The 17,789-nt window shown below is 52.5% G+C and overlaps 3 protein-coding genes across 3 annotated transcripts in view; 1 reads left to right on the plus strand and 2 right to left on the minus strand.

Moving 5' to 3' along the window:
• Positions 1–157, minus strand: part of TTC19 (tetratricopeptide repeat domain 19) — a 3,800-nt gene extending 3,643 nt beyond the window's left edge. The window contains exon 1 of the mRNA XM_005424488.1: positions 47–157. Within this exon, the coding sequence (XP_005424545.1) occupies positions 47–157 (111 nt within the window). The remainder of the gene's footprint in view (positions 1–46) is intronic.
• A 185-nt stretch (positions 158–342) lies between these two features.
• Positions 343–9,890, plus strand: ZSWIM7 (zinc finger SWIM-type containing 7). Its single transcript, XM_005424424.2, has 5 exons — positions 343–445; positions 2,491–2,512; positions 4,833–4,935; positions 9,119–9,223; positions 9,615–9,890. The coding sequence occupies exons 1-5, from the start codon at positions 367–369 to the stop codon at positions 9,729–9,731; spliced, it is 426 nt and encodes a 141-aa protein (XP_005424481.1). The 5' UTR covers positions 343–366; the 3' UTR covers positions 9,732–9,890.
• Positions 9,891–12,060: 2,170 nt separating this feature from the next.
• ADORA2B (adenosine A2b receptor) overlaps positions 12,061–17,789 on the minus strand; it is a 12,430-nt gene continuing 6,701 nt past the window's right edge. Inside the window, exon 2 of the mRNA XM_005424425.2 lies at positions 12,061–13,178. Coding sequence (XP_005424482.1) covers positions 12,497–13,178 — 682 coding nt within the window. The 3' untranslated portion in view covers positions 12,061–12,496. The remainder of the gene's footprint in view (positions 13,179–17,789) is intronic.

A 17,789-nucleotide genomic window follows, 5' to 3' on the forward strand; every position in this document is an offset into this window, starting at 1 on the left:
GGGAGCCGGGGCAGCAGAGGGGGATCTGATCCGTGTGTGTGAGTACCTGCGGAGGGTGCCGGGGGCTGCACCGGCCTCTGCTCGTCCACAGGAACGTGAGGGGCATCCTGTGGGCAGCGAGCCGTGCTTCCCACGGGACCTGCCCGTGTGGGGGCATCCCGGAGACACCCGTGAGTCTGTGGGGAATCCCCTTCCCAGAACGTGTAAAAAAAAAAAACATTTTAGGAGTTGTTTTAAAACACCTTAAAGCATGCCATTCCTTGATCGGGATGGGGTGCCCAGCTAACCCCCCTGATGCTCAGTGTCCACGGTGAGCCCACAGATTTCCCACTGTCTCGTTTGCAGGGATGATCCCGTGCCTGTGGGATGGACGGCAGCACCTTGCCAGCAGTGGCAGAAGAGCTCCTGAGAGAGATCAAAAAGGCTTTTCAGGAGACCTCGCAGGGTATGTGGAGGATGCCAGCAGGAGTGGCCGGGCACTGTCACTGTCACGGGGCCTGTCACACCCCGGGCTTCACAGCTGGCCTGCAATAGAAGAAGTAGCAGTTAATAGAAGAAATAACAATTGATGATTTTCGAGTATGTCAATAACAAAGAAGAAGACAAAGCCATTAGTATAAAAACAGATTAAAAAAGATGCTTGAAAATTTTTGTAAGCTAAACTACGTGCGTAAGTAAATGTGTATACGTGCCTTATTAAATTTCTGTAAAACTTTTGGTAATGCTATTAACACGAATTACTTTGCACTACTGGATATAATAAGTTATTGTAATGTAGTTAATAACTTAAAATTATGCTTTTTAAAGAGTATATAAGCTAGAAAACATGCAGAATAAAACTTTTTTATTTTAAACTAATCACGCAGGGCTGATGAGGGCCCCGTGCCTCCCCTTTCCCGCCTGCCCCTGCTGTCTCAGGGACCTTGATGTCCCTTTTTGTGACAACAGAAGCACAGATAATGAGGAGCAGCCCCTCCTCCAAGTCAACTTCAAAAACCACACCACTTTGGACTCTTTATAATGTGACTTATGGGTTCTGCTGCTTCTTAGAGCTCCTGGTGCACATGGTCACACCTGAGGGATGATAAAGTAATGCTCCAGGCAGGAATTCTGCTGTGCCCTCTGCTCTGCTGGTTCTACAGACTCGCCAATCCCAAAACTGGGCTTGGAAAGGGGAATTTCCCAAAGGCGTGTCCTGGCTGACCGGCAGGGGGGGCGTGCTGCTGATCCCAGGGACAGGAACAACTTCCCAGGGCTTCAGTGCAAGGAGCACCAGCCAGCACTGAAATCCCGGCCAGTTCCAGCAGCTAGTTCAGAATAATTACCTTTGCTGGATCTGTGCTGAGAGAATATCAGTGTTTGTGTTTACTGGATGAGCTGCACAGAATGGCTCTTCCCAAGGAAAGGGTCTGCTGAAGGAATATTTTTAACTGCACAAAAGCCAAACCAATAAGAATTCAGATAAATCTGTCTTGAGCACTCTGTGGGAGTGAGGAATGGGCAGAGTCTTCGTGTCTAAACTGTCAGAGTGACCCCAGTGACAGCTTTTTGGCACACTTGCACTATGGCTCCTGTCAGGTTAGAGTACATCCAAAATCTACATGTGACTTTTAAAAGAGCTTTACAAATCCTGTTGTAAACTAAGCAAAAAGAGAAGTTCACATCCCTTTAAAAATGTCCTTCTTACAGCAGCAGAGTGGTACTAAAGCACACATTGAGACAGGGCTGATTGATCCCTTTGCAGAATTAAACTCAAATAAAGCTGGAAAATTCAAACCAACAGTGCAGGTCATAGAGAGTGTTTTCAATTGTCGGAAGAAAATTATTTTAAAGTCAAGAACCCAGATCTTCCAGTGGGATATGGAGACAGAGTACACTGTGTCCCCTGGGTGATAACAGAAAGATCAGAGTGGACAAGCAGAGCCTGAGCTGTCAGCTCCAACAAACACAATTTGCTGGAGCCTAACTTTCCATCCTAAGGAGAAGTTCCAATAAATGGAGACACAATGTTTCAGTGGGCTGCAGTAAAAGCCATAAACCAGTGGCGCCCTGCAAGACTGTGCTGGGAAAAGAGCAACATTTCTAAAGTTGTGAGGCCTGAGTTCTCAACTCATGCCAGGAGAGTTTCAGGGAAAACAATATATACAGATATATTTTTAACCAGCTTCTTAAAGTGACAGAGTAAGATGCTGAGGCCTCCTGCCTTTTATTGGGTGCTTTTAAAAGTAGGATGTCATAAAAGAAAGTACATTTGGGCTTCTGCTTTTCTTTTTAAAATGAATCCCTGTGGTTATGATTGCTGTGCTTGGTAAGTGCCTCAGCACTGCCATCATGGGTCATTTTCCTGCTCCTTGTTGCTTTTTTGGTGGCTAGAGAGAGTGTTGAGAGCTCTGCAGTCCTGTGTGGCCTCTGGGGGTACCTTGGGGGGACAGTGACCTCCCTGTGATGTGAAATTCTGCGAAATCATGTTTCCTTTTCTTTCTGTTGCAGTCCCTGATGACCTGCTGCTGGGGTGAGTGTCTGCAGCTTCAGTTCCTGCCCCTGTCCTGCTGAAGGGCACTTGGTGGTCAGCTCTCATCCTGGTTTGTTTGACCCAGTGCTGCTGAAACACAGAAATGCTGGTGCCTTTGGTGGTAGTGTAAATGAAGGTTCTGAAGGGCTTTTTCCCAGAGATTCACAAAATTATCTCTGTATCACTGCATCTCCTGAGATGACTTGCTCCAGTTTAAACCCAGGATATTTAACCTGAGCTCTGGGTCCGGCCTCAGCTCTGGAAGGAGTTTGCTGTGGGGGTGGGTTGTGTTCCAGGGTGATTCATCCCTCTGCCTTCCTGCCCCTGTGAGCACCCTGAGCTCACTCCTGCTCTTTGAGTCATGGGCACGTGTGATGGAGAGGGAGAGGTGTCCTGAGCATCACCCTGCTCAAGGGAAATGTTAACTTGGAGACTCAGAGTTTTCTTCTGTTTGGGGGCGGTCTCAGGTCAGCTTTGTCACCCTGCGAATGCTTTAATCATTGCCAGCAGTGACCTAAGAGATCCAAGTTTCACAACTTGAGCCCTCAGCAGTTGGTGTTGAAGGTGGAGAAGGGGCATTGTGACAGTGAAAGAAACTTTTCAGATTCATCTTTAACCTTGTGCTCCTGCCTGCTGGGGGATGAGATCACCGGGAGCCCTCCAGGCCTTGGTGCCTTTGTGTTGAAGTTATCTGACACACCACCTGTGCTAGGTGGGCTGCCTCCCTCTCCCGGGACCACAGTGGCCTTTGAAAGGTGGGATCAGATTTAAAAGCTTTTCTTTCCTTCTCCTCAGAAAAGAAAAGAGGAGAGAAATTCCCTTGTTAAGTTTAATAATGGTGGTAACTCTTGGCAGCCAGATTTCCATCAATTCCCTGCATCCAGCAGCTCAGAAGTATTCTGATTTAATTTTCCAGTCTCTTCCAAATCTCCAAAGTCCTTGAATTTCCTGTGGGCATTTCCTGTTGAAGTGATCAAATTATATACACAAGAAAAGAATTCCCTAGATTTGAAAAGAGTTCCTGAAACTCACTGAACTCAGCCCCCTTATAGTCCCAAACCTAATCATGAAGGAATGAATTACGTTAAATGTTCCCCACCCACCTCCTCAGATGGAGCCAGCCCTTCTTGCCTTGGGTTTGTGCAAGTTTTGGTCTTCCTGGAATCTGTCTGTCTGCTTGGCTGCTTATCAGTCAGCTTGACTCAGCCTTGCTGGGGCTCTGCCTTGCTCTGTCCTCCCTGGACTTGGAAACTTTCCCCTTTCTCTTGGTCTCCTGCTCGTGTTTGGTGCTATCTCTTCATCACTGCTGATTTCCTTGTTGTTTACCCTTGGAACCAATCTAGACTACACAGATTTTTCTCAGCTGGTGAAAGGTCTGTAAAGTTAACTGAGTTGCCCCTGAGCTCTTTGGAAACACTCGGAGCAGCTGGATTTACTGGTCTAGAATGACTTTGGAGCCCCTGAGCTGTCTGGACAATGGGCTGAAGGTGCAGATGTCCATATTTAACACACACCTTATCCTAAACCCCTGCACAGCAGCAGCACGAGACAAAATCCCCCTTTGGGATGTGCAGTGATCTCCATCCCAGGCACTCCCTCAGCCATAAATGCTGTGCATCCCTGAAAGGGAAAGGGTTTTTAGGGAGACTGGAGGGACATGAGGCATGTGCTGCTCCTGGGTGTTTATCTGAAATAACTTGGCTGTCTCTGAGCCCTGCTCCTAGCTGGGTCACAGATGTAAAACTGATGCTATCTGGTGTCTCCATGTGCATGGAGTCACTTGAGTAATTCCTGATGTTCTCCAGCTTCCTCCTGATGCAGTTTGGTGGGTAGAGAAAAGATCATTTATCCCTCAGTTGTGGCTGTGATGGAGGAGATGTGATCACTACAAAATGATTCACTCATTCCCCAGGGTGTGAACTGATCTCCAGGGGATGAGGAAGGAGCCCCAGTTCCTGTTGCTCTAGGAGCTGTGGATCCCCCTTGCTCTCCCCTTTCCCCAGGGAGCTGTGTGCTCCATGCCTGGAGGTGGGATTCAGGGCCAGCTGATCAGTCCAGGCAGCGCATCCAGCATCAATCCAGCCTGGCTGTAGAGTTGAGGTGTCCCAGAGCCCCTTTTGCCCTGAGCACCCCAAGTCTGGCTCTGTGTGCTCCACTGAAATCCCTGGTTGTTCCTTTGTGCTCGTGGGACATTTCCAGTTGCTGCAACAAGGAAAAATGTCTTTCCTTTGCAATGGGCTCCTTCAGGGCTGCCTCTGTGCCCTGAGCTGAGCCAGAAGGTCTCCCTTTGTGCTCTAACTAGAGACACATTCTCTTCCAGGCTGAAGTTCATTTTTGGCCCATCTGCAGTCCCAGCTCTGGATTTGGTGGATCAGCGTTCTGTCACCCGGCTCAGGTCCCCCAGTGGAAGGATTCTCTACCAGGTACAGGCTTCTCTTTGCTCTTCCTTTCTGATGGTTTCCAGCTGGCACCTGAGACAGTGTTTTCCTGACTTGCAGAGCATGGATAAACACAGGGAGGACACCAGGGTTTTACAAACTCCTGAGGTGACACTGGAGAGCAGCAGCCACGGGCTGGAATTAGAGCAGCACAGTTCAGAACCATTTTCCCTGTGGCTCCCAGCCAGCCAGAGACAATTTATGTGTTTGTGGGCATCACAGCCAGGAGGAAGTTTTCCAGGGATTGCTAATTTTGCTTTATTACTCCCATCCTATCCAGCAGAGGAAGTTCTTCCTCTTGACCTGTTGTACTCAACTCATCATTATCTGCCTTCACTCTGTTTCTTTCCTGTCGTGACCTCTGCTTGGCAGGAGATCTCTGCTGCCTGGGAGGGAGCAGTGCAGGCCAAACCCATGGGTTTCACTCTGGTTCAGTGTAGCCAAGGCTGTGAATCACAGAAACATCCCCATGAAGTGGCATTTTGGGGAGAAGAGCTCACCTCAGCCCTGAGATCAATTACAGCACAGGGTGGGAGTGAGGTGAGGAGCCACTGGTACTCCATTCTCACCTTTCTGTACCGTGCACAATTCCTTGTTCTGTGGTCCCCCAGCACTGGTGGTGTCTCTTTTGGGACAATCTGTCCATGCTGTGAGCCATTGACCAGCTGCATCCAGCCCATGGCTGAGCATTAGGACCCTGTGCCCCAAAGATTTTGGTCAAAAAGCACCAATTCCTTCTCCTCAGCACTCCCAACCCTCAGATAGCACAGCCTCTCCAGGGCTGGGCCTGGTTCTGTGCTTTCACACACCAGAGAAAGGGGAATGTCTTTGCTCAGTGCTGCAGCACCCAAGAGGAACATTTCCAAGTATCCCCTCTGCCAAGGACCTTTTCTCCTCCCCTGGAGGTGCTTTGGAGTCCTGTAGGGTGAGAAAGGGGCTGTGAAGTCAGGCCTGGTGCTGGCACAAGCCCTTCTCATGCGTTCAGAGCTTGCCCTGCTTGGTTTGCACGTGGAGCCTTTATCACTTCTGGGGCCATGGAGAGGACACAGCCCCTCCAGAGGGACATGAATCATAACCAGGGCTCCAGAACAGCCTTGGATTGCAGTTGAGGGCTTGCCTGTGGATGTTGGGTAAAGTCAAGGAAGCTTCCAGCACCCTTAGGCAGCAGCTGCCTCTCTGATTAACTGAATGCTCAAAGGCTTTCCCTTTTTTACTGCTGCTTGTCTGAAAATGCCACTGGGCAGAGAATGGTCACATTCTCCTTGCAGAGCTTTGTCAGGCCCTGCCAGCTAAGGCAGAGCTTTGCTGGGCATCAATTAATAATCTGATATTAATGAAGGGCTCAGTTGGTGCACACTGAAAAGGAACAAGTGTCAGAACTCTCCTGGCTCTGCAGGGACAGGGAGCCTCTGGTTTCCCTGTGGAGAAGGAACCCCTGGCCAGGAGGGTCAGGGAGTTAATGCAGGACAAAGCTCCAGGAAGGAGATTCCTGTGTGCCTCCAGCTGCATTCCTCTTCTCTGGAGCTTGATTGCTGATGAGTTCATTAACAGAGGAATCTGAAGAGATATTTTCTCTGGGGGTGTGAGGTTGGTGCCATTGTGAAATTCTCCCTCATCACAGCTGTCTGAGATGCAGAAACAAAGAGCAGAGTCTGCCCCGGGGCTGGAGCAGTGACAGGAACACATCTGGGGTCATAGAAACCCGACCCTGGGTGGGACAGTGCACTGCAGCCACTGGCTCTTCATTCCTGTGCAGGAATGTGTGGGAATGTCCCCCAGCCTGCTCCTGGAGAGAGGGGCATCCCTGGCTGCCTGGACACTGCACAGCCATCCCTGCTAATCATCCCCCTCAAAGTCAGCCCTGCCATTTGCACCCAGATGTGGTTCAGCTGGAATGTGAGGTGCTGCTTCCACTTGCAGCTGCCCCTGGAGAGCTCTTTGAGGCCGTGGGGCTGGTTCTGCTGTGAAACTCCTTTGGGTCATTACAGCCAAATCTGAGCTGCTGATAGTTCCCTATCAGCCAGCACATCTCAGGTCCTGCCTCAGGGGGGGAAGGCTCTGCTCAGACAGGCCCTGTAGTGTGGGCAGCCCTTGCCCTGAGGAGCTGGGCTGGGAGAAGAAGGAGCCCTCAGTCAAATGAGAGCTGTGATGTGTCCCTTAATGCCCTTGTGTTTAACAGGAGTAGCACTGATGGAGTGTCCCTGGCTGGGTGCCTCAGAGCTGAAATCATCCCAGGATAGCTTGGATGATACCTGCCCTGCTGAGCTCAGGGGTAAATCCTGCCTGCTGCAGGGATGGTGCTGGAGCTGTGCTGGGTGTGGCAGTGTTGGCCTGGCAGCGTTTGGGGCTCCCTTGAGCTCTGCCCAAGTGGCAGAGATGCTGAGCTGTGGCAGTGAAGGAAGGCAGAGCTTCAGCCCTGCCAGCTGGCACCTGCACTGCTCACATCCTGCATTTTCACTTCTTTTTTATTTTTTCTTTTTTCATCCATTTCCCAGAACTGTGTGGCAGATGCCCCACGGTGACGGGTTTGAGCAGCAGGCCCTGGCACAGGCTGTGGTGCTGTCTGTCTGTCTGTCCTGTGCTGGTGCCTCAGCTGAGCCTCCTGTGCCCCCAGATGCTGGCAGGGACACCTCCAGGAGGATTTTTCCTCCTTGAGGCCCAGGGATGAGGACAGCAGAAGGAAATCTCAGCTCAGGGCCAGGGGAGCACCCCAGTGCTTGGCAGGGCTGCAGCTGGCCAGGAACAGAGGCACCTTTTTCTCCCAGTATTTGGATTTTAGATTCTGCTTTATTAGGCAGAGACTGTGTTCCTGCCATCTAGGTCAGGATGGGGGAATGCTGAGCTCAGCCCAAATGTGGCAGTGTCTGTCTGTGGCTCCCCCCCTCCCCAAAGAAAAACACTTCTGAAGGAAAGGCACCATCAGAATCCTTCATCTTGGAAAAAGCAATAAAAGGGGCTGCAGGAAAACAAACTTATCACAAGTGAAACAAACTCAGCCTGCTGTAAAAGGAGGACCCAGGGTAAAGGCCAGACTGAAAAAGAAAAAAAAAAAAAAGGGAATTTGAGTTTTGTGTCCTGGATCTGCTGGGAGTGAGGGGGACTTGGAGGCATTGGCATTTCTGGGTGTTCCCTGTTGGGCAGAGGGCGCAGGGGGAGCTCCAGGGGACAGGGGAAGGTTCCACTTGGAAGTGCAGCTTTGCACAGGGAGGGACAATGTTCCTCTGGAGGGGCTTGGGATGCCAGGGATGTCCTGGAGGGGAGCAGCACTCTGCAGAGCTCCACTGCCTTTTCACTTTTTGTGTTTATCTTTGGATTTGGGGGTGTGTGTGCCACAAACCCAGCCACATGGAGACGGCTGGGCCCCCTGCAAGTGTGTTCTGCTCCTGCAGATCCTTCCCGTAGGTTGGGCCCTTAAAGCCGTTTCCTAAAAGCTATTTTCCAGTCTTGAGGAGCTCAAAACAGAAATAATAATCCCCAGGCTGTCCTGCAGTCAGCTCCAGCAGCTCACAGATTGCTCCATGCTGGAAAAAAATGCTTTTCTCACCTGTTTGCTCAGGCTGGTGCCTCAGCACCAGCCTTGCAGGGAACAGCATGTGGGAAAAGCAGGCAGTGCTGTTCCCAAAGCAGAGATGGAGCAGGGAGGCTTCTCTGGAGACTTCAGCTTTGTTTATTCAGGCAGATCTGGATTCCAGTAGCTGCAGCTGGTTCTGAGAGCAGAACAGCCTTCAGTGGCTGGGAAAGGAGAGGCCTCCCTGCAAGGGCTCAGTGCTGCTCTCTCCTGTCCCCAGCCCGTGGTGGCCCTGGGGTCACACCTGTGACAAGAGTCTCTGTCATTTCCACCTGTGAGCCTGCCAGGGCTGGGGGGAGCTCACAGGAGGGGCTGGCACTCGGTGGGAGCTCGGGGAGTGGAGCCACCACCCCTCTCCTGGTCCCTGGGGCTGGATCTGCTGCAGGCACAGCTACAGGACACCCTCCCCTGCAGGGAGAGGAGCTCGTAGGGACCGCGAGAAACCTGAGGAGCTTCAAGCTCGGGTGGGTCACTGCAGTGCCTGGGGACACTTCTGTGCTGTGACATCTCCCCTCACTGCTGGGGCAGTGCACACCCAGCCTGAGTCACAGAAATTAAAGTGAATCCTGACCCCTGAGTCCTCCTCTGCCTCTGTTGCAGGTCCTTGGCAGCTCAGGCAAACTCTACACCTGCTACAGCTCCTGCCACTTCTGCACCTGCCCTGCCTTTGGGTTTTCTGTGTTGCAGAAGAGTGAGAGCCTTCTGGTGAGTTCTGTGCCTCAGCCTGGGGCTGCCATGGGCAGGGGACAAGGCTCTGCCCTGCCCCTTGAACCCCAAATTTCCCCCCAAACACGAGTGGAGCTGGCCATGCAGGCTGAGCCTGACCACTGTGTGACCTCTGGGAGCCCCAGATTTTGGGTGCAGGGTGCAGGGAGGGCTTTAGGTGGTCAGCAGTGGTGGGGAGGGCACCAGGAGCTGTGTGCCAGCTCCCTGCATGGCGCTGTGCTGGTGGTGGCAGAGCTGGGGACACTGAGCACCACCTGTGCCAGGAGGGAGCCACGTTCCTGGGGGGCTGAGCACTGCACTGAACACATTTTGGCCAGGATGGATTCCTTAGCCTGGCACTCCAGCCTTGCTCCTGCTCTTAACTTTGCAGTGCAAACACCTCCTGGCTGTCTACCTCAGCCAGGCCTTGGGAGCCTGCCAGGAGCTGGCTGTGTCTGAGGAGCAGCTCACAAACATCCTCCTGGCTGAGGAAGAGGATGAAGGATGAAGAATTTGGATCACTCCTAGCTGTGTAACTGGCATTTTTAATATCTACAAGGCTGTCAAATGCTCATTGAGGCTGGTAGAGCTCTTCCTGTGCTGCAGCCAAGTGTGACATTAGTTAGCAGCCTGGCACTGATAAATTAATTAATTAGGCCTGTGTTGACTTCAGTTTTATTTATTTATGCTGGTTTTGGGATTTCTGAAGATGTTTGAGCCAATCTGTAATGATTGTGATGTGAGGATGCAAACAGTCCTGCAGGTCTCAGTGATGCACAGATTAAAGAGCTGCTGTGGCTCTTTGCAGGGGGCAGCTCAGAGCAATTTCTGATTTTCCAGTGGCAAACCTGGTCCAGGGACTTGGGCAGGGACCCCTCAGCACCCTGAGACTGGTGACAGCTCTGTGCCTCCACTGGAACAGGATCTTTGGAAGCATCAATGTGGTTGTTGTGCTTTAAATCAAACATTTTCAGACACACTGAGCACCTCCAGGCTGCTTCCCTGGGAGCCAGCTGGGATTCCCTGTCCATGCTCTGTGCTCCCTGAGGGCACTGTGGCCTCTCCTGCTGCATCAACCACCAGAAATAATGGGGCACAGGCTGTGCCAGGTGCTGTGGGTGGTAAATGAAGCATTTTGGATGAAAATAACAGTTCCTGCAAATACGGAATCTCAGCAACATGAGGAGAACACTTCCATCCATGTACAGCAGAGCAGGGACAGCTCCATGGCCACAGCTGCACTGGCTACAGAAAGTTCCTCTGCTGCTTTTGCTTCACATTTTTATGAGAAATGAGCTTTTTATTGAGGGGGGCAAGGGAGGTGTCCTATTTTTATTTTGCCTTGCAATATGTTTGGCTCAGATCCACAAAGGCATTTCCTGTGCCCAGTGGCCATGGCCTGGGCCAGAGTTAATGCCTGACAGCCCAAAGGCACAGCTGGACTAAGGATGCTCCAATCCAGCTGCAGGAATTCTGGCTCATGGGAAGGGAGCAGTGGTGGATGCTGAGCTGCACTGGAAGGTCTCACATGTGCACAAATGTTCTGGGACCTTCTCTCTGGGTGTTACAGCACTGAGAGTTTCACTCTGCTGCTGCTGTGAGAGTTTGGGGCAGTTTCAGGCAGCCAAAGGCAGAGATTCCATCCTTTGTTGTGAGGATAAATGTGGCTTGCAACCACTTGGCAACACTGCCAGGGCTGCAGGTGAAACCCTGCTGCTTTCCAGCCCTGATTAACAGCAGGAACAGGGCCAAAGATAACACAGAAGGGAAGGGATGGAGGCAGGAGAGAGGCAGGCCCTGCCCTGATGGCAGGAGGTGGCCCTGGCTCAGCTGGGCCCTGGCCAAGGCAGGTGCAGCAAAGCTGAGTGGGGCTGGTAAAGGAGGAGCACCTGGGGCAGGGCCTGCTCAGATCTGAGACACTGAGCTGAAGCTAAATTTGGACATTGTAGAAACACTGCAAAGCCATTCAGAGCTCTCTGGTGATTTCACCCAGCTCTGGGGCTGAGCTGCTCCAGTGGCAGTGAAATCCAGCACTCCCAGGGAACCATTCCCTGTGCATGGTGGGCCCAGAGTCATTCCTGCAGCTGCTGCCTGCAGCTCTTGCCAGCTGGCACAGGAGATGCTGCAGGAACAAGATTTCTTCAGCTTTTCAATTGATTTTACACCATATTTGTCATTATATATGCCAGAGAAATGAAACTCCTGGGGTCTTGTACCCCACTTTTAGTGCAACAGAATTTTTAAAAAAATATAGATTTGATTTCTGTATGATTCAAGTACAATTTTTCAGGGATAAAAATATGAAAATTACTATTAGGGGAAAAAAAAAGCATTCACAGCTTCTGGGGGTTACAGGGCTGCAGAGGTGTCCCAGCCAGACCGAGCTTTAGGAGTCAGGGAGCTGCAGCATCCACCTCTCACAGCTAAAACCTGCCCTTGTGGAGGCTCTGCAAGGCTGGCAGAGCAAAAACCCAATTGTGGGGCTCGTGTCCCCAAGGCAGGGTGACACTGGCCTTGGTGGCTGTGGTTCAGAGCAGCCAGGACCATTGGGGCACTTCTGCCTCCTGCACTTTGATAGCTGCAAACAGATCTGGAAGCAAACCTGGGCTGCACAGCCCTGTGAACCAAAGTGATTTCAAGGCAGTAAAACCTTGGTCAAGTCTTTTCTCAAATCTTGCAGTAAATGGGGTTTCCATGCTGGGCTGGCCAGTCCTGACCTGGTTTTCCCATCCTCACAGTCCCTCCCCTCAGCGCCTGGAACACAGATTCAGTTTCACATCAGCAACTGGGCTAAGTAAGACTTTTTCCCATCAGAGAATACAAGCTGCATCAAACAATTGATGGAATAATTAGGGTATTACCAAAGTGCTGTCAAGTATGAACTTGGAGAACAACTCAAAAAACAGACACAAAATTATTACTCCTAAATGAAACCAAATATTAAAAAAAATAATAATAATAATTAAAATAAAGATCCTATGACTTGACATGAGCAGCACAATTGGGGAAACACCCCCCCAGCACAGGTGAGTCTTCCCCAGTCAGTGTCCAGCCTGGAAAGAAAACACCTGGAAAGGAAACACAACGGGATCACAGCCCCAGGGGCTACAGAGGAGGGCGAACTGCACTCAGCGTCCCCGCTCAGGTCACTCCTCTACCAGGCACGACGTTCATTACAAAAATAAAAATAAAAATAAAACCAGAGCTGCACGAGTCCATAGTGGTCATGTCTGAGCCCTGCTGGCAGGGCAGGGCAGGGCAGCAGGGCCGGGCTCACACGGTCACCGAGGCCGCGGGGGAGCTGATGTTGATGGCAGTCAGGTGCTGGTTGTGCTCCGAGGGACACTTGGGGAGCTCTTGGGCCTTGCAGAGGATCTTGGAGAGGATCTTGCGGAAGGTGCAGCGGAAATCCCGGATCCTGTAGGCGTAGATGATGGGGTTGATGACGGAGTTGGCGTGGGACAGGATGATGGCCACGTACATCACCCACTCGGGCTTGGAGCTGGAGAAGCCCTCGTGGAAGTGCGTGATGCAGTTCAGGATGTGCAGGGGCAGCCAGCAGAAGGCAAACAGGCCCACGATGATGGCCAGAGACTTGGCTGCATGCACCTCCTTCTGCAGGGTGGTCCTGGAGTTGCCCATCAGCTCGATCTGGTGCAGCTGCTTGCAGGCCACCATGAATATCTTGACGTAGATCCCCAGCATGATGACGAGCGGGAGCAGCACGCAGCCGAAGAAGTTGAAGTAGACCATGTAGCTCATGGTCACCACGTTCTCAAAGAGGCACGAGATGAAGCAGCCCTGGGGCTCTGTCCCTGTCTCGTTGGTGGCGTTGGGACAGCCGCTCATGGCTTTATTCCAGCCCATCAGAGGGGTCAGTCCAATCCCAAAGGACAGCAGCCACAGCACTGCGATGAGTCCCCTCGCCCGCTTGCCGGTCACCAGGCTGTTGTACCTGCAGCCCCCCCCGGGACAAAACCACAGCAAATGTTACATAAACGAGCACTGCTGGCTTCCCTGCAGTTAAAGGCATCCGTGTTTTGGTTAATGAGACAAAAGGCACACCCACGAGGGGGCCTCACCTCTGTGATCGCCCGAGGGGCAAAACCTCTCACCTGTGTCTCCACCCACACGCCGAGGTGACTCGTTTTCTATTCCTGAGAGGCGCCAGGCGCTGCCCCAGCCCACAAACCCCCTGCAAGGGGAGGGAAGGGATTTGGGGGCTTAAAAAAAGCTTTATCATTGCGTGATCCTAAACCACCAACTGCCAGCAGGGCACGGACAGGGAGGCTCCCTGACGCTCTCTGGCTCTGAGCAGCCCCTGCTGGGCACGCTGGGGCAGCTGCTGGGCCAGTTCCTGGGCTGACCCCGTCCAGCTGGGGCAGTGCTGGTGCCCAGTTCCACCTTGCAGTCCCATTGGGTTATGAAGAAGCTCTGCTGTGGCCCAGGGACAGGTTGGTGCAGAGCTGAGCCTGGTGCTGCCCCACACCTTCCTCGTGCCAGAGTCCCTTCATGGCCCCTCCAGCCCTCAGATGCTCAGAGACACAAACAGAGCTGGAACCTGAAGCAGCAAAAGTCAGAAGTCTGGTTTGGGAGCAACCAGAGCAGCTGCCAAAATCAAAGCATCAGTCAGATCCCTGTCTGGAGATAGGAAGAACCTGCAGGTGCCAGAAGACAACATGAGAAACCCATTCCTGTCCTCTCCACAGCCAGGCAGAGTCTGCTGGCTGCCACACATCCCCTCCTTCCCACACCCTTCTGTCAGTGCTTGTTTACTCTGGCTGGGCTGCCCTGCTCCTCCTTCCCTAAGAACGTTTGTTCTGATTTTCTTCCGGCCGTGAGGCAGGGGAGGGTTTTATTCCCACAGAGCTGCAGCTGTGCTGTGAATCACTGTGTGAGTGAGCTCCTGCTCCTCTGCAAGGATGGGGGGACACTGGGGCTCAAAGAGGGGCTGGGGCAGCCCTCAGCTCCTTCAGGCTGGGCTGGCTGGGAGGATGCAGGAGCAGCAGCCACATTTAGGTGCTGCTGAATTGTGGACACAGACCATGGGTTGGTGTCTGAAGGGTAGATCCAGCCACTGAGGGGCTTCTCCTGCATTTTTCTCTCATTATTAAGTTCCAATCCTTAGAAGATGAGAAGTTCTCAAGTAGGGCATCAGTGAGGCCAAGCCTGTTGCTTTGAGACCCCACATTAAGTATTCAGAAGCTGGAGCTGGTCTGGGCTTGTGGGACCTGAAATCATTGAGATTTGAGAAGCTGACAGAAATTCAATCTCTTGGCCAAGTCTGAGTCTTGAGCTGCAGCCCTGGCCAAGCTCAGTCAGTGCTGCAGAGGCACCAGGAGCTGCTGCTCTCTCAGCTCTGCAGCTCTGGCTCGGGCTTGCCCTACCTAGAGGATCTCTCCAGGTGCTCCATCCCAAAAACTACCATGGTGAGACTGGAAAATGCCAAAGGGCCATTGTTTAGAAGCAGAAACTGAAGGAATGGAGGGGTTTGTGTGCTGAGGAACAGGAGGAGCCACCTTGGCCATGCTGAGGTCCCAGGCTGGTGACATTGAGTGCTGACTCTTGCTGGAAACACTTGGCCCCAAATAAAGCTTCTTCCATCTGCTCTTCTCCTGAACTCTTCTGCTAAGATAAGGCTTGGCTTGAGGGTTTACAAGACCAGTCAAGAAGCCACTTGGTGTTCCAGTGGCTGTCCTGGTGTCCTGTTTATTTTAGAGCTGCTGGCTCCTCCCAGCAGAGCTGCAGAGGTACGTGGCACGTGCATTTTTATATCTCCTGAGAGAAGATGTGAAAACATTCCAGTCTGCAAGAGCCAGAGCTGAGCAGTGGGGAGGGCTGGAGGCCCAGCATAGAGATGGAGATGGTTTTTCACAGGGAACAACTGCCCTGCTCAGATTAGCTCTTCATTTCCCCAGAATTTTCATTGCAGAGCCCTCCCACCATCTCTCATCCAGCTGATGGTCACTGCTGTGGCCAGCCACAAGAGCCCAAGGTGAAACTGAGAATAGCCTGAGGTCCTGGAGTTGTTAATTAATTACCTTAATACACTTACTTGGTGGGACCCTGCCTGTATTGCCCTTAAGTCAACACAAGTTAAGCACAGGCTTAAAAAAATAAATTAATGAATGTCACCAGATCCAGATATGAGAAGTCTCACAAGCTCTTCCCTAAGCTCCATAAAACAGGGTCAGACAGTGAGGAACCAACAGATTTCCACAGCTCCGAATTCTCCAGCAAACCCCTCCTTCATTCTCTTTTAGGCTTAGTATTATTACACCAAAAAAAGCCCATTAAAGTAAATTTACTCACCTAACTCTGCTCAACTAATGTATAACAAATATTGAATCACCTCTACGCTTCCCCCCGGAGGCATCAAATGTTGCCTTAATGTAAATAACAGCTGAATATTTTTAAATGATTTATTGGAATTAAATAACCTGGCAATGTGTTAGTTCCTTCTAAAGTCTCTTTACTGGTGCAGTCAGCATGAAGGCTTTAATTACCCCAGCTCCCACCCCTGCCCTCTCAAAGGAGCCCCGAGGCCATGGTGGGGTGGGTCAGGCTCCTGTCCTGAGCACTGGCCACCAGTGTCACTGCAGGAGGACAAGGGGCTGCCTGAGGGACAGCTGAGCCCTTGCAGTGTCCCCGTGGGCACTGGGGCTGTCCCTGCTGTGCCCTCACCCACACAGGCCACAGCCAGGGCTCCACGAGCTGTCCCCTGCTCCTGGTGGCCTTCCCACAGCAGCATCCCCGTGGCCCCTCCAAACCCCAGGGTTTTCCTAGGGGAGCTCACAGCAAACACCAAAAGAGTGAATTCTGGTCAGAATCTCGCTCTGTGTGTTGGAGGATGGTTGGGGTTGGGGTTTTTGCGTTTCTGCTGCCACTTCCTGGGGCTGGGGAGCAGCCAAGGTGCCCAGGCTGGTGATCAGCACGGCTGGCACAGAGCAGGACACGCTGCCAGCCCGGCCTGGCAGGAACTGAGTCATGTCCTGCACGTCCCTGGCATCTGCCACCAGCCCCTGCTGGACCCTGGGGAGCTCAGCCCAGCCCTGGTGCCCCTGAGCTCTGCCAGTCAAGGAAAGCACAGGAGGAGAAATTCAGATTTTGGGGCAGCTGGAGGAAACACTGGAACGGGGTTATGGCCACATGGTTTATGTCAGAGAGCAGGAGCAGGAGAGCCCTGCCTGTCCCACATCACAGCCTGGGGGTGCCACACAGCCCTGGCCTGTCCCTCCTGTCCCTGGGCCAGGGCAGAGGCTGCTCAGGGACTTTGGGTTCTCCCACTGCCTCCAGAGCAGGATCAGCCCCCAATGAACAATTCCAGAGCTTCAACTCCAAACCCACACGTGGTTTGTGCTTCCCAGCTCCCTCCCCACCCTGCCCCAGGCCCAGGCTGCTGGATGCAGGGAGAGGAGCAGATGGAGTTTGCAGAGCTGAGAGCAGGCAGGTGCTGTGGTACAAACAGCCAGTGACAATTCATGTATTGCTATTTTATGTGTGAAGGGAAGTGCACAGACACCTCCATTCACAAGGGGTGAGAGCAGCTCGGCTGCCAAGCATTGTGTCCTTGTCACCTCCTCACAGCTGTACTTTGCATCTTGCTCCTTTTTTATTATTTTTTTTAGCTTTGACAAAATAAGCACCGTTGCTGCCTCTGTGCTCCATGCACAGCCACAGAATGGAGATCACACAGCAGCTGAAATGTCCTGGCAGGACACTTTAAATGAATCATAAATTGCACCTTAGAGAGGAGGGGGGAGAAGAAAAAGAAAGAAAAAGAAAAAGAAAGAAAAAGAAATAAAAAGAAAAAGCTGTGCTGTTGAAGCAGGAAGGAGCTGGCGGCCGGAGCTGTGCTCGGTGGTGACGCTGTCAGCTGGGGAAGTGGGACAGCTGCGAGTGTCCCTGTCCTGGGCAGACAAATCACTTCCTCCTGCATCTGTCCCCATTGTGAGGGGACAGCAGCAGCGCTGCCGGCCTTCCGCTGGGCGGGACTGCCACACTGCCACTGCCACAGTGTCACAGTGTCACACTGTCAGTGTTACAGTGTCACAGTCACACTGCTAGAGTCACACTGTCTCACTGCCACACTGTCAGTGTTAGTGTCACAGTCACAGTGTCACACTGTCACACTGTCCACTGCCACAGTGTCTGTCGCCTGCCAGCCCAGCTCAGGTGAGCTCACGGGTCAGGAGCAGGAGGAAGAGAGGAACGGGCACCCCCAGAGGAACGGGCACCCCCAGCCCTCCCGGGTGGAAGGCAGTGTCCCCTCCCTTGTCCCGTGTCCCCAGCCACGAGCTGGGGCTGTCAGACACCTGCAGGTTTAAAACCTGCCTGGGATGTTCTCATTCATGCCCATTCCCCCCTGTGAGCCCTCCCTCCCCGGGTGGCGACAGAACCGGGAGAGAGACAGGGGACAGCCACGGGGCTGTGCAGCGATGTGGGAAGGAGGAACACGGGAGAGGTATAAAACCTGCACAAGGCACACGGCCGGGTAATCTGGGGGTTCACACGGGACCTGCAGCCGGGGATGCTGCGGGGGCTCGCAGCCCTGCACCGCCCCGGC

Source organism: Geospiza fortis, unplaced genomic scaffold (genome assembly GCF_000277835.1).
Source record: "Geospiza fortis unplaced genomic scaffold, GeoFor_1.0 scaffold538, whole genome shotgun sequence".
Lineage (NCBI taxonomy): Eukaryota > Metazoa > Chordata > Aves > Passeriformes > Thraupidae > Geospiza > Geospiza fortis.